The sequence below is a fragment of the Misgurnus anguillicaudatus genome, chromosome 2 (assembly GCF_027580225.2).
Source record: "Misgurnus anguillicaudatus chromosome 2, ASM2758022v2, whole genome shotgun sequence".
In the NCBI taxonomy this organism is placed as follows: domain Eukaryota; kingdom Metazoa; phylum Chordata; class Actinopteri; order Cypriniformes; family Cobitidae; genus Misgurnus; species Misgurnus anguillicaudatus.
Window position 1 is genome coordinate 21367141 of NC_073338.2, and position 23655 is coordinate 21390795.

The window sequence follows — 23655 nt, forward strand, 5'->3', positions numbered from 1 at the left end:
TGACATATACCAAGTTTCGTGTCGATACACCAAAGTGTTGCGAAGATACGGCCTCACGTCCGTTTTGGCGTGCTCGCCGCCATATATGTTGTCAATTTATATGAGAACGCAATGGTCTATCAAAAAGCTTTTGATAACTTTTTGTCTTGGGTGTCTCTAGATGCTACATACCAAAGGACATGCAAATCGGACAAACGGTCTAGGAGGAGTTCGAAAAAGTAGGTTTTACGAAAAATTCAAAATGGCGGAAAGATGTGCATGACACAACTGACATCAATATGTGCATTTGAATCATCATGAGCCAAGGATTCAGAGGAAACAAGAATTTAGTTTCTAGGACTCACGGGTCAGAAGTTATGAGCATGAACATAAGTGGATTTTTGGACTGTTGGTGGCGCTAGAGGGTTTGAGTCAGACACACCAATGTTGCTATAGTAACTTCTAAGACCGTCCTCTACATGTGTGCCAAATTTCATAACTTTCCTACGTACGGTTCTATGGGCTGCCATTGACTTCAATGGCGGAAGAACAAGAAGAAGAATAATATATAATAAATATAGCTGCAAGCAGCGATACCGGGGTCAAGCCAAAAATGGCAAAAAAAGATTCATACATGATGACTGTCATGATTTAAGATCTAATTTTGCATTAGTTTTATGAAAAAAATAGCTATTTCTTTGTATCTTAAGACCACTAGGTGGCGCTGTGCCGAAACAATAGATGGTGCCTCAGATCATGACTGTGATGACACATACCAAATTTAGTGTAAATACGATAAAGCGATACGGAAATATAGCCTTAAATGACTTGACCACTAGGGGGCACTGACCAAACAATAAATTGTGACTCAGGTCTTGATTGTGATGACACCCACCAAATTTGGTGTAAATACGATAAAGAGATGCAGAGATATAGCTTCAAATCTCTTGACCACTAGGGGGCGCCGAAACGTTTACAAGTCCTCCCAGAAGATGTTGCTGATGAACCATACCAAGTTTCATAACAATACGCAATTGCGTTTCTGAAATACTTGAACTTAAAGAAAAAATCCAAAATGGCCGACACACAAAATGGCCGACCAAAAACCATTTGGTATCGTTTGACTCGGCATGCCTCACGAAATCTAACAAGACCGGTCTCATAATTTTACATTCAAGTTTGCAGTAGTTATAAGCAAAAATAGACATTTTTTATATCTCGTGACCAGTAGGGGGCAGTGTGACGAAATGGTACATGCACCCTCAGGTCATCACTGTTATGACATATACCAAGTCTCATATTAATACACAAAAGTTTTGCGAAGATACAGGCTCAAACACATTTTGGCGTGCTCGCCCTCGCATTCTTTGATGCGTTATACGACAACGGATAGGTCTACGGAAAATCTTTTGATAACTTTTTGTCTAGAGTGTCTCTAGATGATGCATACCAAAAATCAAGCCAATCACACGAGCGCTCTAGGAGGAGTTCGAAAAAGTAGGTGTTCAATATAATTCAAAATGGCCGACAGGAAGTAGGTTTGACTCAGACATATTTGGTACAGTCGGACTCAGCATGAGCCAAGGAATCAATAGAGTGAAGTCTTATGTCATAGTGGCAATTTAATCAAATGATATAAAGATTTAAAAAATTGTTTTTACATATCCTGACCACTAGGTGGCGCCGTCCTAAAGATTTATAAGTGCGCTCAGAACATGTCACTGATGAACCAAGCCAAATTTCGTAGCGATACGCCATTCTGTTTGTGAAATATTGAACTTAATGAGAAAATTCAAAATGGCCGACACCCAAAATGGCCGACCGAAAACCGTTTGGTATCGTTTGACTCGGCATGCCTCAAGGAATCTAACAAGACCACCTTCATGATTTTAGACTGAAGTTTGAAGTAGTTATAAGCGAAAATAGGCATTTTTCGAATCTCGTGACCACTAGGTGGCGCTGTGACGAAACGTTGCAGGCACCCTCAGGTCATGACTGTTATGACATATACCAAGTTTCGTGTCGATACAATAAAGTTTTGCGAAGATAAGGCCTCACGTCCGTTTTGGCGTGCTCGCCGCCATATATGTTGTCAATTTATATGAGAACGCATTGGTCTATCAAAAAGCTTTTGATAACTTTTTGTCATGGGTGTCTCTAGATGCTACATTCCAAAGGACATGCAAATCAGACAAACGGTCTAGGAGGAGTTCGAAAAAGTAGGTTTTACAAAAAATTCAAAATGGCGGAAAGATGTGCATGACACAAATGACATCAATGTGTGCATTTGAATCATCATCAGCCAAGGATTCAGAGGAAACAAGAATTTAGTTTCTAGGACTCACGGGTCAGAAGTTGTGAGCATGAACATAAGTGCATATTTGGACTGTTGGTGGCGCTAGAGGGTTTGAGTCAGACACACCAATGTTGCTATAGTAACTTCTGAGACTGTCCTCTACATGTGTGCCAAATTTCATAACTTTCCTATGTACGGTTCTATGGGCTGCCATTGACTTCAATGGCGGAAGAACAAGAAACTGAATAATAATAATAAGAAAACTAACAGAAACAATAGGTGTCTACGCCACTTCGTGGCTTGACCCCTAATAATAATAATAAGAAAACTAACAATAACAATAGGGTTCTACGCCCCTTCGGGGCTTGACCCCTAATAAGAAAACTAACAATAACAATAGGGTTCTACGCCCCTTCGGGGCTTGACCCCTAATAACATAAAATTAAGCCAGGGGAAAATAAAATTTAATATAAGATCAAAATATAAAAGTGCCTTAAGATACTTGGGTTTTCATAGAAAAGAATAAATATTGTACTTTGAGCACAACGTAACTGACTTTAAAGCTTTGGCATTGTTGGAAGAAGAGATGGTACCCAAATAAGATTTCAGGTCATTGCAGAAAATAATAAAAAGAGGTCTGACAGATAAAAATTTACACTTGTGTACAAAAAACTTGGCTAGAAACATAAATAAGTTTACAAGAAAATACTTGTCTTTTACATTTTTATCAGAGTTATAACAGCCAAATAAGACATCTTTAATTTCCAAAGAGAAATTGACTAACAAAGAAGTACGCACAAATAAACAAAATTTCTTCCAAAAAGTAGCTACATGAACACAGTCCCAAAAAAGGTGAGGTACAGACTCGTCTTCCACTCCACAGAAGGAGCATAGAGGATCCAAATCAGGAAACATTTTTTTAATAAAAAGATTAACTGGGTAAAATCGATGTAATAACTTGAATGATACCTCTTTAACCTTATTAGTGATTAAATATTTGTTGGATAGAGACCACACTTTCTTCCAAGGAATATTATTAAAACAATTGTTCCAATATGATATTATAGCAGGGACAGTAATAATATCATTCTGAAAAAGTTGTCTAATCTTTCTATTCCTAAGAATGGGACTGGATAAAAAACAGATCTTCCCTATTGCCGTTTCACAAGGATGTATCCAAGAGGTAGAAGAAAGTAAAGAGTCACCTGAGTTTTTCAATAGTGCAATAGCTCCACTGGGGATGGCATCCATCACTATGGCAAACTCTCGTGGGGTAACAGGAATACAAAATTTAGTTAAGAATTCAGAATAAGAAAACAAATGACCATTTGAATTTACAAGTTGAGAAACTAAAATAATATTATTATTAAACCAGCCTGAAAAGAAGAGCGTTTTATTTTTGTATCGGATATCTTGGTTATTCCAAATAAAATACCGGTGGGGGCTAAAATTACAATTTTATGTAGATACATGCTAGAAATATAATTGTGCTACGTTTTATAAATGTACTCTTTATTCCTGGTGTCCTTTTTTATCAAATATGACCTTTGCTTTTGGGGAGTTTAATTTTTCTTTTCATTTTTGTTTAAATTGTATAATTTACTATATAATTAAACCATCTAATACTATATTAATGGCTGAATTTGTTTCATTGTACTAGAATTCATTTTACGCTTACGATTATTTTACGCTGTTTTGCTTTATCTTACGATTAGTTATACTTTTGTTGCTTTAATAAATGTTGTATGACAGCTTGTATTTGAATTTTACAGAGAACATTGTTTTGTATATGCCTAATTTTAAATGAAAACATGATTTTTTTATGATGTAAATATTTTTAAAAGTGGCCAAATAAAATGCTACATTTGTTGCTAGGTGCTTTTAAAAAAGATAGCTAAATCTAGCAACAACATTGCTAAATTGGCAACAATGACCCAGTATTGTTACCTTGGGATTTATACACAAATTTAGACACTGCATGGCCCGACATTGCAGCTGCGCGAAGACTCGTATCTAAACTCTCGCCCTATCTCGCGAGATTTCATAGTCTTCCTCGCCTTGTGGACGTTGGTGCTGCTGGAAAGTGTGCTCTATGGCGGTGGCTGTTTCAGCGGTAAATGTAATGCATTTGACATTTTTATTTGAAATTTTCGTCAGATATGCATACAGTTACTTGTTTAGCGACACACGTTTACGTATCAGGACAAAGGTGGTGTTTAAAACTGCTTAAAATAGATGAGCATAGGTTTGGCTAACTAGCCTAGCTCACCGCGAGCGGGATTTTCCTCAACGGCCTGGTGCTGCCCGTCTTCCAGAGTTCCCAGTGATTCATAATGATTTTCCAGTGTTAATGTCGCTTCAAGTCTTAGTATTTTACAAAAATATTCGTCTTCGACTGTATTTTCTTCGACCAGTAACATAAACCCGTTCTTTCCGCGTTACACGAACTAACGTTAATTCTTTAATCCATTCACATTGTCCTCCACGAGCCGAATCAACTTTGCTACAGCTAACTTACATGGCACAGGAAAAATATAAGTGCTTGGGCTGATATATTTTTAATGTTCAAATAACAAGTTGTGGTTACTCATCATATTTTATTTTATGTTAGGTTTAACATGACTCGATAAAGATTTATGGCCGGAGAGAACGTTGGGAGGGAGAATACACAGATGGGCAACAGCCATGCCCAGCAAATGCTTACAAAGGTTTTCTGAAATCAAAGTTAATCAGAGCAGGCCACATAGACTGGTCAGTCAGAGCCCAACCTTTTATCAGGGCCGGGCACATAAGTGGCACCCTTGCTACAACGTTTTGCAGATATCTCAAAGCCCATTCTATGTAACGTTGAATAACATTTTTTGGACGTTCACCCTTAACTTGGGAATGGACGCAGTATTGCAGTGCAAATGAGTTTACTGAATCCTCTTTCTTTCCTTATAGACTGTGTTTTGAACAGTAAAAGCTCCCCATATATAATCTCACGAGTAACCTCACAACAAGACACCCCAACGGAGAGCAGGTGCTAGGTAAGGGCCGTTTCCACTGCTCACCCTGCAATTCTCCTTTGTTATGAAAGGGGTTTGCACAGTATTTGAGGTGTCAGATGTCCTTTAAATAGTTGGATTATTACGTGTATAGCACCAGAGAACTGCATTTGTTTTTGCATCTGGGCTTTGAAAGCAGTAAGCTATTCAGCATAAAGGCACCTTAAATAGTAAGTAGATTGGAGATCTCTTAATACAGCACGCATTCATTATCTTGTTTATCATTATTTGTCATTTAAGATTGTCATTCAACCCGGTGTCCACAAATTTTTTGATGAGTTTGTTTGAGCAATGTGCACGTTTCTTGCACTAATATCAATGCAATTGAAAATAATTGATTTGTTTGTTGTCATCCCATTAAGAATCATTGAACATGATTTTTGGTGGCTTTACAATAAGTACGTCATATATTGCCTTAAGGCTTGTCACCCAGGGTTACTTGTCGTAAATGCCGTTTTTCCCTGGATTTGGATGTCAGTGATCTCAAATTGTTGTCTCCCTATCCAGTTCTCTTGTTCTAAGTAGGTTTGTGTTTTTTCTTTTCCTTTTTTCTTTTTTGTCGTTTCTCTCTGTGTCGTCTGTGCTGTAGAACATATCTCTTGACTGTACTATATATCCAAAGCCAATGGCAGAACTTTTTGGGTTCAAACCTCCTTAAGGGGGGGGCAGTGCACCACTCTGGAGTTCATTTGAGCAAAGGTACTTAAGTTTTCTCTTGTGTAGTATTAAATAAGAGGGTTCACATACTTTGGCATATGCACCCTAAGGACATAAGGTCCCCCTGTTATGAACAGTATCAGTTTGTTTCCACTAAGGGGGAAGGTTGCCATGTGCTATGAAGGCATGGTTCCGCTTGTGTAAATGTATACAGAAGGCTTTATTCATTTAATTCTGCACAGATTCATTATCAGCTGCACAGAATTACAGCCTTTCAGAGTCTAATGTTAAACGCTAGACTCAAACATGTCCTGAAATGTTTTAGAAACCAGTTTTAGAGCAAGCTCAAAATAGTTTAAATCATTCTGGCATGCGGATATAAAAAATCAGGTCTTTTCAGCACTAACCTTAAAGGGACACTGCACTTTTTTGAAAATAGGCTCATTTTTCAGCTCCCCTAAATTTAAACAATTGAGTTTTACCGTTTTGGAATCCATTTTGCCGATCTCCTGGTCTGGCGCTGCCACTTTTAGCATTTTAAATAGGAAAAATATCTAAACTGTTTGGTTTTTGGGTGTGATGCTAATGGTCTAATCAGATTCAATGAATTATACTAAGCTATGCTAAAAGTGGTATCGCCAGACCCGGAGATCGGCTAAATGGATTCCAAAACGTAAATTTTTTTTAGTGGAGTGTCCCTTTAAGTGATGTTATTGCATTTATTAGGATAAAATAAATGTAAATCATACACAGTTGTTAAAGGCATAGTTCACCAAAAAAATGAAAATTCTGTCATCATTTACTTACCCTTAAGTTGTTGCAAACTTGTATAAAATTATTTGTTCTAATTTAATACAAAGGAAGATCTGGTCCACCATTGACTTCCATTGTAGGAAAGAAAAATACTATGGAAGTAAATGGTACCTAGGGATGGGACGGTATGAAAATTTCATATCATGATAATAGTGACCAAAGTTATCATGGTTATCAATATTATCATTGTTTTATTAAAATCAGATGGAAATGTTCAAAAAGAATTCATGCAAAACATTTTTTTTAAAGTTTTATTTTTGAAAATTACAATTTAATATTTCATGTCCCTGAAATTATTTATGCGGTTAAAAAATCTCTCTAATAAGTTTACTGTGAATGAATACAATACATTATTCCTTAAATGCCGCCTTGTGCAAAAAACTATGTTGCATGTACGCGACTGCGTCAAACTGATTCTGGCTGGACAGGATTTACCCAGAGTTTTCAAAATCATGGTAATGAAATACTATAATACTAACCGTCAGGACATCGTGGTTAATCGTGAAACCGGTAATCGTCCCATCCCATCTGTTATGTTATAATCATTTTTCAAAATATCGAAAATTTGAAATTTGTCCTGATTTTCTCTTATTTTGAGTTTGCTCTTAAACTAAAAGATAAAAGCTGTAAGAAAGTTGTTTTGTGTGTGTGAATGAGTGTGTTTGTGTGTGTGTTGCATCATCAGCTCTGACAGGTGCGTGTGCTTTGTGCAGGGAGGCGAGGCTCTGATGATGGAGAATGGACAGAGCACGGCCTCGAAGCTTGGCCTGCCACCCCTCACCCCTGAACAGCAGGAGGCACTGCAGAAGGTAAAACATTTCAGAGACCTTCAAGAATTTCTATTGGATAGTAGGGCTCAGTATGGCTCACTTTTGGGTGGGGTTTCACTGTGTAGTACTTTTTTAGTACTACCTTGATTGTGGTTCCAAGCGCACCATACTGATACTAAAACGTGACCTTTAACACTGCAGATCACTGAGTGGTCAGAGAGAATCATCATTAACAGCATTATTGCTAAAAGGCTGTCTGACTTTGAAAGCAGACAGATGCAGATTTATTTTGGAAAAAAAAAAACCTTGCAAGCAGGAGTCCTTTTTGTCCCTTCCTAGTCATTACTTAGGAACATGGATATGTAGTTGCACCTTGGTAATGCAAGCATGCAATAGTTTGGACCTAAATTATATCATGTGTATGGAAACGAGAATTCTGGTTTGGACCAGGCAATTAAACCAGATAATGTGAAAGCCCTTTTAATGTCCTCCAGCTTTATAAGCATGTGTTTGTTCAGTGCACATGTATCTAAGCAGTGGACAAGATCAGTGCCAGTGCTATGCCTTCGGTACTAGTAGCATATGACCATCTGCTAGTACTATTCTCAATTGCTGGTACACTCGTATGTAAAGTAGGCAAACATTCGCATTGCATTACATGCAACCAGTTAAATTATCTAACATGTTTATAAAACATGCTTACACATCTTAATTTAACTGGTACTGGTTTTAGCTAAGCCTTGTTTGTGAAACCAGGCATTTTACTTTAATTTGTTCAGTCAAATCACAGGATTTCTTTGCCCTTCTGCCATTTTATAATTTTGAATTTGTGTTTTGTATTTTAGGCGAAGAAGTATGCCATGGAACAAAGCATTAAGAGCGTCCTGGTCAAGCAGACCCTCGCTCATCAGCAGCAACAGCTCAGTAACCTACAGGTAAAACAGCTCGAAAGTTGATATAGTACGTTTACGCTTTGATGTCATTTAAAGCTTAACCCACTTTAGTAGCACTGTTAAATACTTTGTTACAGCCAGACTGTCACAATTCTTGGTCTAAAGCAGCACATAGACATAGTTACATCAGCGATTTGTGTTGAATAACAGTGATTGATGTTTTTTGCTGACAGCTCCCTAATTCTCTTCAGATGGCCTCATTAACAATGGGTTTTGGAGATCCCCTCTCACCACTACAGTCTGTAAGTCCAACTTTTATTGCCTTTTGTACCGTTTGTAAAGATATTATTAGCCAGAGATGAATGTTCGTGCTCCCCTCCATTTCTTGGCATACATGTAGTTGTTTGGTACTCATGTGTGTAATGTACGGAGGTAAATAAAAGCCAGTGTAATGTCTTCGGTGCCAGCATGTTCACGGTCTGCTGGTTCTATCCTCAATCATTGGAACAATCAAGTTTTATAATTGGTTAAGTAAGTATTATATAAAAGAGTATATGACGTCTGACCCATTTAATTGTCCGCCATAGGTTGCAGCCCAGAGGCAACGAGCGCTAGCCATAATGTGCCGGGTTTATGTCGGGTCCATCTACTATGAACTTGGAGAGGATACCATTCGACAGGCCTTTGCTCCTTTTGGTCCCATTAAGAGTATTGACATGTCTTGGGACTCTGTTACATTGAAACACAAGGTCAGAATAACTTTGCTGTAACCACATGAATTGATAATTGTAGCATCTTTATTAACGATGAGATGATTTCTTTGCAGGGTTTTGCATTTGTAGAGTACGAAGTACCAGAAGCAGCACAGCTCGCTTTAGAACAGATGAACTCTGTCATGCTGGGCGGTAGAAACATTAAGGTGAGCATTTGGACTATAATAACGTTAGTTTAATATACTTTTAGTATTCGGTTACTATGTTGTTCAACACTCGTTTAAGGTGGGGCGACCAAGCAACATCGGCCAAGCTCAACCGATCATAGACCAGTTAGCCGAAGAAGCGCGCGCCTTCAACCGAATATACGTGGCGTCCGTGCATCCCGACTTGTCAGACGATGACATTAAGAGCGTGTTCGAGGCCTTCGGAAGAATCAAGTCTTGCATGCTGGCGCGAGACCCCACCACGGGAAAACACAAAGGATACGGTTTCATAGGTGAGCGGGCGGCTACTTCAAGGCTTCGGTTGAATATAAATGTATCTGACTGAGAGCAGTCGGTCATGGCAGAATGCTGTTCTCTACATGTCTCACAGGGGATAGAGAAGGGTGGGGGCAGGTTCCTCACATGCTTTCATAGTAAGTTTTTTATTTCTGTTGTCGTTGTTTTCTTAGGCTCTGTAACGGACATTTGTGCCATAAGTGCCCGCTGGTAATTACACAGTAACTGTCTCAGAGCTCTGGTAGATTTATGCTGATCCTTCTCGGATGCTGTTGAGTCTTAGTCTTTCCTGTTTCCCCTGTAGAGTATGATAAGGCCCAATCCTCGCAGGACGCAGTGTCCTCCATGAACCTCTTCGACTTGGGAGGGCAGTATTTGCGAGTGGGCAAAGCCGTCACGCCTCCCATGCCCCTTTTGACGCCGACGACGCCGGGCGGCCTGCCTCCTGCCGCGGCTGTAGCAGCAGCGGCCGCCACAGCCAAAATCACAGCCCAGGTGAGCGCATTGACACTTCTGCCATCTATTGTTAGTCAGGGAGTGTGTGCGAGTGCGTGTGAGCGGCTGCTTCCTTTGCCATAAAATGTCTTCCTTTGTAAAGTAAGGCAGAGTGATTTAATTGGCTTAGCAAGGCTACAGCAGACACTTGGTGCTGTATGTAAGGGCTTGATTTTAGTCAGCATAGGCTTTGACTGGCATGAAGACTTAGTTATGACACAGAATTACTTATTTGAGACAGAGCTTTTACATGCAGAAAGATAACATAGCGTGTAAACTCCAAAAACAGATGGCATGGAATCTGTCCCAGCCGGAGAATCGGACAGAAGACTTCCTCAACTGTCTGGTAAATCCTTCAGGAAATTCTGTTCAAAGCACGCTGGTGCCTTTTTGTTTTGTGTAGAATATAAGTGTGGGAGAGTCTTGTCTTCAGGACCTCCCAGTAACATTGATGCTGTCTGTTTGCAATAGTGTGCTAGGTGGAGAATGTTTATAAGACAGGCCCATTATTTTCAGGTGACTTTAAGTAGCACCTCTTCCAAAAAAAAAAATTGTAAATGCTGATTTTAAGTGGACATTCATGATGTCTAGTAAACTTTAAGGCTTTCCTTATTAGCACTTTGTTAATGGGTGTGACTTTAATTTTTTAGTGAACTTTATTACATCTGTGCTATTGCATAGATTTTACAACTTGCTGTACCATGCACTTTTAATATGTATGGTTAGTGATCTAATTCTTAGTCCTATGTTGTCCCATTCTTGTCATTCATAGATGATTTAACATGATTTGTAAGCAGTTAAATTTATACAGCAGTGTGTTAATAATGTAATTGTTGAATCTATTTAAAATCAATTTCTAATTATCAGTTTAGCTTTCGTTACATTCTTGAACTTTATTCTGGTCTTGGGCCCAGTTGCATGAAATGCCTGAAGCTTTGTTTATATTCGCGCCTCACTTCGCACGATGAGGCGTTTATACTTGACGTGTTATACTATACTTGAGGCTGTTGCGCTATTCTTTAAGACGATAGGGGTTGTTGAGTAATTGTGTCTAAAATCAACACACATTAATGCAACAACCCTCACACATCAAAATAGGAGAAATATTACATAAAACAACAATCTGTATGTCTTTATTAAACATTATAATTTCATTTACGTTTTAATTAAACAAACAATAGAGAAATCTTAAGGTTTGTTTTATTCCTTATCCTGCGGTACAATCAATACAAATAAGTCTAAAATTTTGAATTCTAGTTTTATCTAGTAAACTTTTCTTACCTTATCTGATAAGTATGGAAATAGTATTTTCAAGTAAAGACTATGCATTATCACAGATTGATCAAAAAGAGCCAGAATAGCCTCAAGGGAGGTCCTTTTCGGATGCAGAGACGTGTGCAAAGTTACAAAAAAATGACTGCCCACACTGCGATGCTGCCCAGTGCGCTCATATGGATGCGTCAAGTATAAACAAAGCTAGATGCTTTACTGTAAACGTTTCTTCATCAGATTGTACGCATGTTTATATTTCTCTTAGCTGTTAGCTGCTTACCTGATTATTTCTCGAAAAACTTTCTGGTTGAGCAGTGTCTACTTTAAATCCCTTAACATTGGTAGTCTAGAGATTACCTGGATAATACTCTTCTCAGAAGTCCTAAATGTGCTGAGATTTTACTGTTAGGGCAAAACAATGTGATAACATGCTACATAATGCAGTATGTAATACAATATTTTAATGTTTTAAGTTTGTAAAATAGAATTTAATTCTAATAAAATATATTTAAAATCTGAAAACTACCGTATTTTCCGGACTATAAGTCGCACTTTTTTTCATAGTTTGGTTGGTCTTGCGACTTATATGTCAAAATTAATTGATACTGACTAACATGAACCAAAGGAAAACATTACCATCTACAGCCACGAGAGGGCGCTGTATGTTGTTCATGTAGCCTACCCCTGAAAAAAACTGTTAACTGAAACATTAACTTAAAGATAACGAAGAAAGACTTGACAAACAAAATGCCCCCCAAAAGAATAATAATGTTCTAAATAAATGCGACTTATAGTCCAGTGCGACTTATATATGCTTTTTTCCTCTTCATGATGCATTTTTTGACTGATGCGACTTATATTCAGAAGCGACTTATAGTCCGGAAAATACGGTATATAACCAACATACATGTTTCACATTTTATCTGGGAAAAGCAAGCATTATTAGAAAACATCAACCTAATATTTGGACTGTGCCTACATTTTGAAAGTATTATAATAATTCATTTATTGCAAACCTTTGTTATGCGATTTTGCTATATTTCAGTAATAGGTTGATATCTTTGTATTTTTTCACGACTTAAACGATGAATACAGTTAGTTTAGGAGAATAATTTCAAATAGATGCAATCAACAGCTCCGATGTCTGAACATTTGGGCTTTAAGCTGGACGAGAGACGAGCATGTGATTGAGCTGGTCGACCAATATTAAAGGAAAACACCACCGTTTTTTTCAATGTTTTACTGTCCTTGCCTCAATTTAGACAAATTGATACATGCCTATCTTTGTTCGGTGCTTGCACTTAATCTTTGTACAGCACGTTTTGATGTATTCATTCATGCAACTATTCATGTAACAGTCTTTAAATGGGGAAAACATGGAAATGTTTGGTGGCTTCTAAATTCATCATTGTTTGGATCCTAAGGAATGAATGGGGCTAGGCTAAATGTTAACACATTTGCGTTGTGCTGTACAGGGATTGAGTGCACGCATTGAAGGAAGATGGATATGTATTAATTTGTCTAAGTTGAGGTAAGAACATAGTAAAATCTTGAAAAACAGAGGTGTTTTCCTTTACATTTTGCCAACAATAGCCAAATATATTCCGTCCATTGGTGAAGCATATTAATTATCTGCTGATAAAAATTGTTTGGTGGTTATATTAACTTGCATTCACTAAATTCTATACACGGAGCTTAAATTCATTGCATTTTCCTGTTATCTTTTGATTGACAGGATATATCTGCCATGACTATGCTTTTATCGACCAATACTGATTATTTGACGATATATCTGTGCATCTCTAAAAATTAACTTGAAAAGTCATATAAAACATAACCACATCCCATCCAGTGTTTAGAGCTGTGAACAAAGCCGCTGTTGGAAATGAAAAGAAGTCTTACAGACCATCCTATTGGCATGTTTTGCAAGATGAAGCTATAACAATATAAGATTGAGGGATGCAAAATATTGTCTGTTTAACCAAGTACCTAGATTTAAATGGGGTTTTTTTCTCATTTTTTTGTGTGCCAATATCGCACATCCCTATGTAGATAACTTCCTTCAAAGCCATTAGAGGCAGTTGAGCATACAGCATGTGTTCAAGAACTTGCTAAGAGTATAACCTTTCTGCTTTTTCACATAGTTTTCTTAAAGATTTGGTGGTGGTGGTAGTTAATGCATTGTGTTTCAAATCTAATTTCTCAATAATTCTCCCCAAAATTATTTCCCAAAAAAACAAACAGCCCATTTCTATGCAGCTGGCCCAAGGCTTGTCTGTGTGTGAAGGTCTGTGTTTGTCTCGTGTTGTCTGTCTCGTGTCTGTCCACTCGTTGGTGTTGTGTGTGCTTTTAACGGGCGCTGTCCAGGCGGTGTTCCTATATGTCCCACTCTGTTCTTCCAGGAAGCGGTAGCGGGAGCATCCATCCTGGGAGCGATGACCGCGGGGACGGGCCTGAACATGCCTCAGCTCCCTCAGGCCGTTATGGCAGCTCAGGCCCCAGGGGTCATTACAGGTAAGCACACACAGAAATGCTTTAAGAGGGTTTATGGTACCATTACTGTGCCCCCCTAAAAGCAGTGTTTTTGCCTTGCTTAGACTTGATATATTTGTGGACTTGTTTTGCATGTGGTTGACTTGATGTGTTGTATAATGGTGGGTGCATTTTAGTTATAATTTGGATGAATAATAAAGTTTTAAAAATTTGAGCAAAAACAAGATTTTCGACAATATAAAAAACAGAATCATGAATCAAAGATAATGATTAACACACTAGTAATGTGCAACACTACGTATTTTTATCTTATTAGTTAGCTTTGTATAATTAAGGATGTGACTTTTTAAACTGTTATCATACTGACAGTCTAACAACATGTAGCTAGGCAGTTAACACTCTCTATCGCAGCTGTTCATAACCTTTTTGCAAGTATAACAAGATAAGTGTTTCGCGACAACTCTCCACACCCCTCACACGCACATCTGTCAAAACAGCGTTTCAAACTAAACTGTGAAAAAGATGCAAACTGTCTTTTTCAACTGTCTGTTAGTGCTTTATTTTGGCTTAAGCGCTGCATAAACACTAAGATGGGTCTCACAGAGAGGTTGACGTGAGTGGGAGATTTATTCAATGCCATGTCATTCATTACTCCACTCTAAGTTCACCTGCAACACCCTCCTCATCCCAAAGGGTTAGGAATCGCTGCTCTGTAGAAAGGTCTCTTAATTCAGCCCCCTCAAAGTGCAGGTATTAAAGCAAAAACATTAAGGGTAGGGATGCATAGTGATTGGTCGCGGGTGGTCTATGGCAGAGTAAAAGTTTTTGTTTGCATGTGTGTGTGTGTGTGTGAACTGTGTATAATAATTATGTGTATATATAAATATGCACACATCCATGTATAATTTTAAGAAAAAAAATATATATTTATATATGAAGTATTTATATAAATTATACGTAAATATACAAATGTATATACACATGTAAACATTTCTTAAATATATACATTCATGTCTGTGCATTTATCTATAGGAAGTTATTATACACCGTTTACACACACACACATATATAATGTAAACAAACTTTTATTCTGCTATAGATTAATCGCGATTAATCGTTATGCATCCCTAATTAAGGGTACAATTACACGACAGCAATTGTACTAAAAAGTTTGTTGGAAAAGCATTAATAAACTCCATATTTTGAGTAGCATATACACAGTCCTGTAGGCCACCGTTGTTATGTTTGTCAAGTACTCACTAGAGCTATTGAATATAATAATTGTATTGATGCATTGTGATGCTAATGTCAATGACTACTGCATAAAAACTGATATAGTAATCGATTATTAAAAACACAGTGTTCGCACATGTCTCACGTCTCTCTTCCTCGTCGTTCTCTCTTTTGTGCTCTCTTGTCTCTCTTTCGTCTTTTCCCCCTCACACGCACACCTTTCTCTCGCTCGAGTCTTTTTCGTGTCTCTCTTTTAGGAGACTGTGTAAATGAAACAAATTTTCATCAAGATATCAGATCGAAATGTTGACCTAATAATCGGAATCAAATCGAGACCAGTTCACACACGTAGAACTCGCGCATGCCTGTAAACGTGACAAGTAATATGCATGTGCATGACGTGACCATTTGAACAGATTTGTGTTTTTGTCTTTTACACAGAAACAATAGCACTGATGTTTTTGAAAACTTGCACTTTAAAGGGACACTCCACTTTTTTTGGAAGTGTGCTTATTTTCCAGCTCCCCTGGAGTTGAACATTTTGGTTTTTGCCGTTTTGGAATCTATTCGGCTGATTTCCGGGTCTGGCGCTAGCACTTTTAGCATAGCTTAGCATAATTCATTTGATCTGATTGGACCATTAGCATCGCACTCAAGGATAACCTAAGAGTTCCGATATTTTTCATTTTTTACCAATTTCCTACTTTGTAACTTTCAATAGCAGGGGACTACTTCCGGGCACTCTGTAATATTATTGCGGCTCCTGCAGTCATGTTACGGCAGCAAGTCCTTGATTATTTTGCCTGACTGAGAGTATAGTTCCTTGCAATATCGGCCTAGAAAATCGCAACTTTTAATTTTCCGTCGGTCTTCGTACACGATGTAACTACAGAAGAGTCAAGTTTTAAATAGAATAAATATTGAAACTCTGTGTTTATTTTTGATTGTGATGCTAATGGTCTAATTGGATTTGATGGATTGTGCTAAGCTATGCTGAAAGTTGTACCGCCGGACCCGGAGATCGGCTGAGTGGATTCCAAAATGGTAAAGGTCAAATGTTTAACTCTGGGGAGCTGGAAAATGAGCATGTTTTCAAAAATAAGTGGAGTGTCTCTTTAAATCGCATTTTCAAAAGTTTGCATTTTCAGGACTTTGTTGTTGTGTAAGCCAACAGCCAAAACCTCTAACACGTTTCCTTTTTTATGTTGTCCTGTAAACAGTGCCTTGGTAGACATGGGTAATAAGCACACAATTCTGACCCATCAAGTGACGTGATTTCCTTTTTGTCGTTTACATGGAAATGATTTACCATGTGCATCTGATAATACACATTGCTTCAGTCTACGTTTTTATATTGTGTCCCTAATTTAAAGTGCCTGCGATCAGTCTTGGTTTTGTTGTGTAAAGCTCATATTGATTCTGATCATCTTCATATTCAATGTCTCAGGTTAGCTGTTATATGTTCAGTTTCTCTTCCTGTACAGGTTTCTGTTGTCTCCTACACAGTGCTCAGTTTAACATGGTCTGTCGTGGGATTCTGTCCACTAATAGATTTCTCTTTTATTTTCTCTTCTCTCCTTGTCTCTCTCCTCTTTCTCTTCTCTTATCTTCCCCTCCCTGTCTTTATTCTCCACATTCGCCCTGACCGTGGCCTCTTAACCCTTCCCCTTTGCTGCACACTGATCAACCAAGTTTGAAGAGGACTGTTTCTAGCCCCTCCCCTCATAAACATATCTCTCATTGCTATTTGCCAGTGAGTCTCTGTGTGTTTCTTGTGGAATACATCTTAATATGCGTCATCATCTAAACTGACATGAGGGGGGCTGAGGAAGCCGAAGGAAGGATGGGGTGACCCCCATCGTATTACCTTCTTTCTGCTATTTAGTTTTAATTAATGCTGAGCATTGTGCTCTCAGAGGCAAGTAACAAGCAGTTACATGAGAAGTTGGTCAAATATTAGTGCCACCATCTGTCTGGATTTATATAAATCTTTTTAAATGTATTGTTTATCCTTTCCTGTTTCCCTTTTCTTTTCTTTTCCTTTGCTTTTAAGGATCATTTATATGATTGCTGAATTTTTTATTTTCTGGTGCTGTTGAGGTAAAAGACAAAAATGTTTCATCTTTAGATGTTTGTTAGGGAAAATAACATTAGATGGTCCTGTAAAGGCCCTAAAATCTCCACAAAAGCAAAAAGATCTCACATTCATAGAGAGTACTATAATAGGGATTTAACATCTCTTCAAGACCACAGTTAAAACACTGGCTCATGCGTTTCTTTGCAGGAGTGACACCAGCCCGGCCCTCTTTACCTGTTGTGCCTCAGGTGGGTCTCGTAAACCCGGTGTTAGCCTCTCCTCCATCGCTGTCAGCAGCTGTGGCTGCGGCCCAAGAGGCCATAAAAGAGAAGCAAGAGGAGGAATCTGCTCAAGACGGCACGGGTCAGGAGATGCTCAGTGAACAGGAACACATGAGCATCTCGGGCAGCAGTGCCAGACATATGGTCATGCAGAAACTGCTGAGGAAACAAGAGGTTAGTTATGCGTGTGTATCAAAAAAATTGAATAAAGTTTTGAATAAAGGCCTAGTGAAATATGGTGATCTTAAAACATTGCTCTCATTCGCTCTTTCCACAGTCTACAGTTATGGTGCTCAGAAACATGGTTGGCCCTGAGGACATCGATGATGATCTGGAAGGAGAAGTAACGGAGGAATGTGGGAAGTTTGGTGCTGTTAATAGAGTTATAATCTACCAGGAGAAGCAGGGTGAGGAGGAGGATGCTGAAGTCATTGTCAAGATCTTTGTTGAGTTTTCAGCGGCGTCAGAGATGAACAAGGCCATTCATGCCCTTAACAACCGCTGGTTCGGGGGTCGGAAGGTCATCGCTGAAGTTTACGATCAGGAGCGATTTGAAAACAGTGACCTCTCCGCATAGACTGTCAAAAGTACATTTTGCCCATCGTAACCTCTTTCTCCATCTCTCCATCATTTCCTCTCTCACACAGACACAGTTGCCGACCGCTATTCCCAGTGGCATTGGCTTCTCTTTATAACTTGTAATTATTTTTTATCAATGTTAATATTAATGTTATTAATGTTATCCCTTCATGGGACAGAGGCAAGGAAACGCTTATGAGTATTTTTTTTATTGTTGCTGTACCCTAATGTGAATGACTGGATTCCACCTTTTTTTTTTGTTATTGGTTAAACTCCTCTGGAACCCCTCCAACCCATCAGATAAAGTTAAAATTCAGTTGTTTTGTCTTTTATTCCTAAAGTATTCTCATTAGCCTGTTATGATGCTTTTGGTTTCAAATGCCAGAACAATAAATTCAACGATGACATTTGAGTCCTGTGCTATGTTTACTGTTTATGAACTCCCATTCAGGTAATACGGGAAATGCAGCTAGTCTGTATGCTTGAATTAGTTTTCCATTTTGAGTAAACTGATATTTGAATCAAAGATTGATATAAATGCACTATATTGCCAAAAGTTTTGGGAGTATGGAATCAACTGGGAACAACATCCACGAAGGCAAAGCGTCAGATGCAGTGGTGTAAAGCACCCCCACTGGACTTTACAACAGTTGAGACGTGTTCTCTAGAGCGACGAATCTTGCTTCTCTTTCTGGCAATCCAATGGACAAGTATGAGTTTGGCAGTTGCCAGGAGAACGGTACTTGCCTGACTTCATTGTGCCTTGTGTAAACTTTGGTGTAGGGGGGATTATGGTCTGGGCTTGTTTTTCAGGGGTGGGGCTTGGCCCCTTAGTCTTGCTTCATACAGCTTCATCTTTGTATGAATGCTTCATAAAAAGACATTTTGGACTATTTCATGCTGCCAACTTTGGCCCTGTCCCAAATGGTGCACTTCATGTTGACTTTCGGTCTCGTGGACTTAAATTGCGCAAGCTCACTTAGTCTTCGAGTTCGTAGAGAGTCCCATCTGTCAATTTTACACCTTAAAGTGTGCTCATCAATGCCCCCTTGATGCGGTCTCTGGAGAAGCCCGCACTGCAGCAGGCTTTGCGCATTTTACCAACCCAGAAGTCCTTGCGAAAGAGAAATCAGACCAATTCGACAACGGAAGGGAGGAGTTCACACTTACGGGCAAGTTCCCTTCCTATTTCCGACGTGACGCTCGAGTCTGTCCCAAAACACGACTCCAGTGCACCCACGTGGACTCGCATCAAGGGTCCCAAAAGTCTGCACTCTATGATGTCATCAAAGTGTGGACTCTGAGGAGGACCACAAGTCCGGAGTGTGCCAGTGCACAAAGCAAGGTTCATAAAGCCATGTATGAGTGAGTTTGGTGTGGAGGAACTTGACTGGCCTGCAAGAAGTTCTGACCTCAACCCAATAGAACATCTTTGGGATTAATTTGAGCGAAGACTATGTGCAAGGACTTTTCATCCAACATCAGTGTCTACACTACAACAAATTTCTAGTTTTTTTTTAATGCTTATGTAAATGTTTGTGAGTCCAATGAGTTAGTGATTAACTAGTTTTAGATAAGATCAGTGAACAGACAACGCATCAGACCCGTTTATCTCTGCAGGATGAGAGGTTTACTGTGGTTAGTTGGTGCAGGATTACTGCTGGGGTCAATAGATGGAGGCGACACATACGAACAACTTGATGATACAACAAGGAACATCGTTGACAAGGCAATAATCAAAGCCAACGAGAAATATGGAAAGAAACATCACATTGATTTTCATTCAATCATATATGTTGTGAGTTATACATCTTTATATTTCAGTGATTATATAATTTAACTCTCTTTGTCAGTTTATTTGTGTAATTTTGTGTTTTCTGTACATACACCAGCCTCTGATTTTAACATAAGAATAAAGTCTCTTACATTTATACTTAATTGGTTTATGCTTATGTTAGATTTACCTTAATACATTGCAAAATGACATTACTTCTAATTTCCATGTATGACAGGATAATTCAAGGTTGTTTCATGTCCTACTAAAACCCACCTCATGTGGCAAGGGACCGAGAGTCCATCGAAAGGAATGTACATTAGAAAATAATCTTAAAGTAAGTATTGGTTTCTGATTGTGCTTGTTTAAATGCCAACAAATAGGAGCCATTGCAGAATACACCTTAAAAGAAAAATTGTCCTCTGTTGACAGTATCACACAACTAACTTTTTTCATAGCCTTGGGTTTCTTGTGTGGCATGCGGTGAAAACATGGCATGTAGACCCTTCAGAAACCAAGAGAAGGTATGCCATATTTTATTTAACCACCTACATCCACAGACGTTTTTTGGAACAGTATGTAGGATTGTGGCCAAAACTGGTACTGCAATCACAAAACTTGTGGCTAAAACTGGTACTGCAATCACACAACTGGTGGCCAATACACAACATGACAACATAAACATCAGTTGAGGGCTGCAACTCCACTTTTTAAGTGACAATATCCTGGCCGGACCACTGTTGTCAGTGATATAAGTATTTGAAATGAAAATGATTTCTTAATGTCTAGTGACATATCAGGGCCATTTTATGCTTCATTGATATAAATTTCGTACATACGGTTCCTTTAAGGGTTGTACTTTCTCATTGCAGATAAATGAACTTATAAAAAAATGTGGCTCAGAATTTCATACTCCGTATCAACATGGAGGAGGACATATAATGTCTGATACAATGGATGAAAAAAACTATGGATGTCTTGAATGCAACTGAAAAGCAGAAATCTGCAACCATTCACCCAACAGTTGAAATCCATCTCCACTGAAATTACAAGTTATAATGTACTGATTCAAAAACAGTATAATCTTAAATTACAGAACCATGACGTTTATATAGTGTATAAAATATTATCCTATATTTATCACACATTTATCTTTAATTTTATCTTAAAAATTCATTAAGTTTCTGTTTAACAATAAATGTGTTTTCCACACGCATCACATAATGCATTCTGATCTGAATATTGTTTTGACTCAAACTGCATTCACTTTAAAATCCTCATACGGCTATTATTTTAAGATTTTTCCTGTTCTAGTCCACTGTGTGAAAATGAAATGTCTTTATGTAATGCCATTATAGTGCAAGATTAATGTTTAATTAATGTTTCTTACTCCAAAATTGTAATAAAACTGTTTTTGGGTTACGGTATTTCATATAAAAAGCAAATTGTTAGGTTGTCAAAACTTCATTTTTGTTTTCTAAATTAAGAGGAAATTTTAGGCATAATACACTTATGAACACGTTAGGTATTTTCAACCCAACGTTGGGTAAAAGGGGACAAACCCAGCCATTGGGTTAAATTAACCCAGACATTTTTGGTAGTAATGAATGAATAGTATACAATTTTGACCCATCCCATGACGTGACCGTTTTGACAGATTTGCGTTTTTGTGGTTTACATGGAAATGATTTACCACGTGCATCTGATAATACACATTGCTTCAGTCGTGGTTTAAATTGCATCCCTAATTTAAAGTGCCTGTGATCAGTCTTGGTTTTGTTGTGTAAAGCTCATATTGATTCTGATCATCTTCATATTCAATGTCTCAGGTTAGCTGTTATATGTTCAGTTTCTCTTCCTGTACAGGTTTCTGTTGTCTCCTACACAGTGCTCAGTTTAACATGGTCTGTCGTGGGATTCTGTCCACTAATAGATTTCTCTTTTATTTTCTCTTCTCTCCTTGTCTCTCTCCTCTTTCTCTCTCTTCTCTTCCCCTCCCTGTCTTTATTCTCCACATTCGCCCTGACTGTGGCCTCTTAACCCTTCCCCTTTGCTGCACACTGATCAACCAAGTTTGAAGAGGTCGGCACCAGTAGCCCTGTGGTTACTGCACTGACACATAGCACCAGTTTGCTAACAGCGACCTGAGTTCAATTCCTGTCTCTGAGGTCCTTTGCAGATCCTGCTCCCCTATCTCCACCTAACACTTTCCTGTCTACGCTCCACTATAATGTCTAAATAAAACCCCAAAAAACCAAGTTTGATGAGGACTGTTTCTAGCCCCTCCCCTCATAAACATATCTCTCATTGCTATTTGCCAGTGAGTCTGTTTCTGTGTGTTTCTTATGGAATCCATCTTAATATGCGGAATCATCAAACTGACAGGAGGGGGGCTGAGGAAGCTAGAGGAAGGGAGGATGAGGTGACCCCCATCGTATTACCTCCTTTCTGCTATTTAGTTTTAATAAATGCTGAGCATTGTACTCTCAGAGGCAAGTAACAAGCAGTTACATTGGAAGTTGGTCAAATATTAGTGCCACCATCTGTTTGGCTTTACTTTAAAAAAAATTATCCTTTCCTGCTTCCCTTTTCTTTTCCTTTGCTTTTAAGGATCATTTATATGATTGTTGATTTTTTATTTTCTGGTCCTGTTGAGGAAAAGACAAAAAAGTTTCATCTTTTTAAATTAAATGGTTCTTTAAAGGCCCTAAAATCACCACAAAAGCCCATCTCGCATTCATAGAGAGGACTTTTTAAATATATAGGGTCTTTTATTCCTAAAGTATTCTCATTAGCCTGTTATGATGCTTTTGGCTTCAAATGCCAGAACAATAAATTCAACAATGACATTTCAGTCCTGTGCTATCTTTACTGTTACTCCCATACAGGTAATATGGGAAATACAGCTAGTTTGTAGAAAATTAGTTTAATTTTGAGTACACTGATATTTTAATGAATCAAAGATTGATAAAAGATCTCAGTTAAAAAACAGTGATTGCAAATATGGCCTAGGTGTAATGTGTGGCTGTTGGATGGTATTACATTAATGCAGACACTACCATAAGGGTAACTTTTCTGCATGTCAGTGTTTGATTTGAAGTTGAACATTGAATTTTGTATCAGGGGTTATGTTTGAAAAACGTAATTTGCTGTGCAGAAAAACAAGCAGTAAAGATTATTCTTGTTCTTGTTGCTTACTTATAATAATAGTCTGACTTCAATTTTTTGCAATTAGAAAGGTGATTAAACTTAAATTTGTAACAGTTAAGGGTAAATTGTTAAAATATTAAAACAAATTTCTAGTTTTTCAAAAGCTTATGTAAATATTTGTCAGACCAATGAGTTAATGATTTACCAGTTCTCTATAAGATCAGCGAGCAGACGGCACATCAGATCACATCCATTTATCTGTGCAGGATGAGAGGTTTACTGTGGTTAGTTGGTGCAGGATTACTGCTGGGGTCAATAGATGGAGGCGACACATACGAACAACTTGATGATACAACAAGGAACATCGTTGACAAGGCAATAATCAAAGCCAACGAGAAATATGGAAAAAAACACATCGATTTTCATTCAATCATATGTTCTGTGAGTTATGTTTATATTTCAGTGAACTTATATCGACTTTTTCAGTTTATTTGTGTGATTTTGTGTTTCATTACATATACATTTCTTTGATTTTAACATAAGAATACCGTCTCTTACCGTCATTTATATTTGGTTGGTTCAGACTTATGTTAGATTTACCTTAAAACTTTGCAAAATGACATTACTTCT

General features: G+C 38.1%; 2 protein-coding genes and 2 non-coding genes across 17 annotated transcripts; all 4 read left to right on the forward strand.

Moving 5' to 3' along the window:
- The first annotated feature begins 4249 nt into the window (after window positions 1-4249).
- On the forward strand, window positions 4250-18513 carry puf60a (poly-U binding splicing factor a). Of its 14 annotated transcripts, none has more exons than XM_055201851.2 (14): window positions 4257-4388; window positions 5219-5304; window positions 5912-6021; window positions 7478-7601; window positions 8408-8497; window positions 8689-8757; window positions 9043-9204; window positions 9282-9374; window positions 9454-9667; window positions 9976-10166; window positions 10456-10512; window positions 13841-13952; window positions 17449-17696; window positions 17800-18513. In XM_055201851.2, exons 4-14 carry the CDS (start codon window positions 7521-7523, stop codon window positions 18097-18099), a joined length of 1617 nt encoding a protein of 538 aa, XP_055057826.1. In that variant the 5' UTR covers window positions 4257-4388; window positions 5219-5304; window positions 5912-6021; window positions 7478-7520; the 3' UTR covers window positions 18100-18513. The 14 variants fall into 14 exon arrangements, with proteins under 14 accessions (XP_055057820.1, XP_055057818.1, XP_055057831.1 ...); XM_055201848.2 differs by having other exon boundaries at window positions 7506-7601; XM_055201850.2 differs by having other exon boundaries at window positions 4269-4394; window positions 7506-7601.
- LOC129443522 (small nucleolar RNA SNORA57) lies at window positions 8057-8185 on the forward strand. The gene has a single exon (XR_008644186.2). It is a non-coding gene; the product is annotated as a small nucleolar RNA SNORA57 (small nucleolar RNA).
- On the forward strand, window positions 8831-8967 carry LOC129443521 (small nucleolar RNA SNORA57). Its single transcript, XR_008644185.1, has one exon. It is a non-coding gene; the product is annotated as a small nucleolar RNA SNORA57 (small nucleolar RNA).
- A 1169-nt stretch (window positions 18514-19682) lies between the features above and the next one.
- Window positions 19683-21969, forward strand: LOC129442052 (cystatin-like protein). The gene is made up of 4 exons (XM_073858180.1): window positions 19683-19932; window positions 20114-20212; window positions 20334-20399; window positions 20748-21969. Exons 1-4 carry the CDS (start codon window positions 19723-19725, stop codon window positions 20865-20867), a joined length of 495 nt encoding a protein of 164 aa, XP_073714281.1. The 5' UTR covers window positions 19683-19722; the 3' UTR covers window positions 20868-21969.
- The last annotated feature ends 1686 nt before the right edge of the window (window positions 21970-23655 follow it).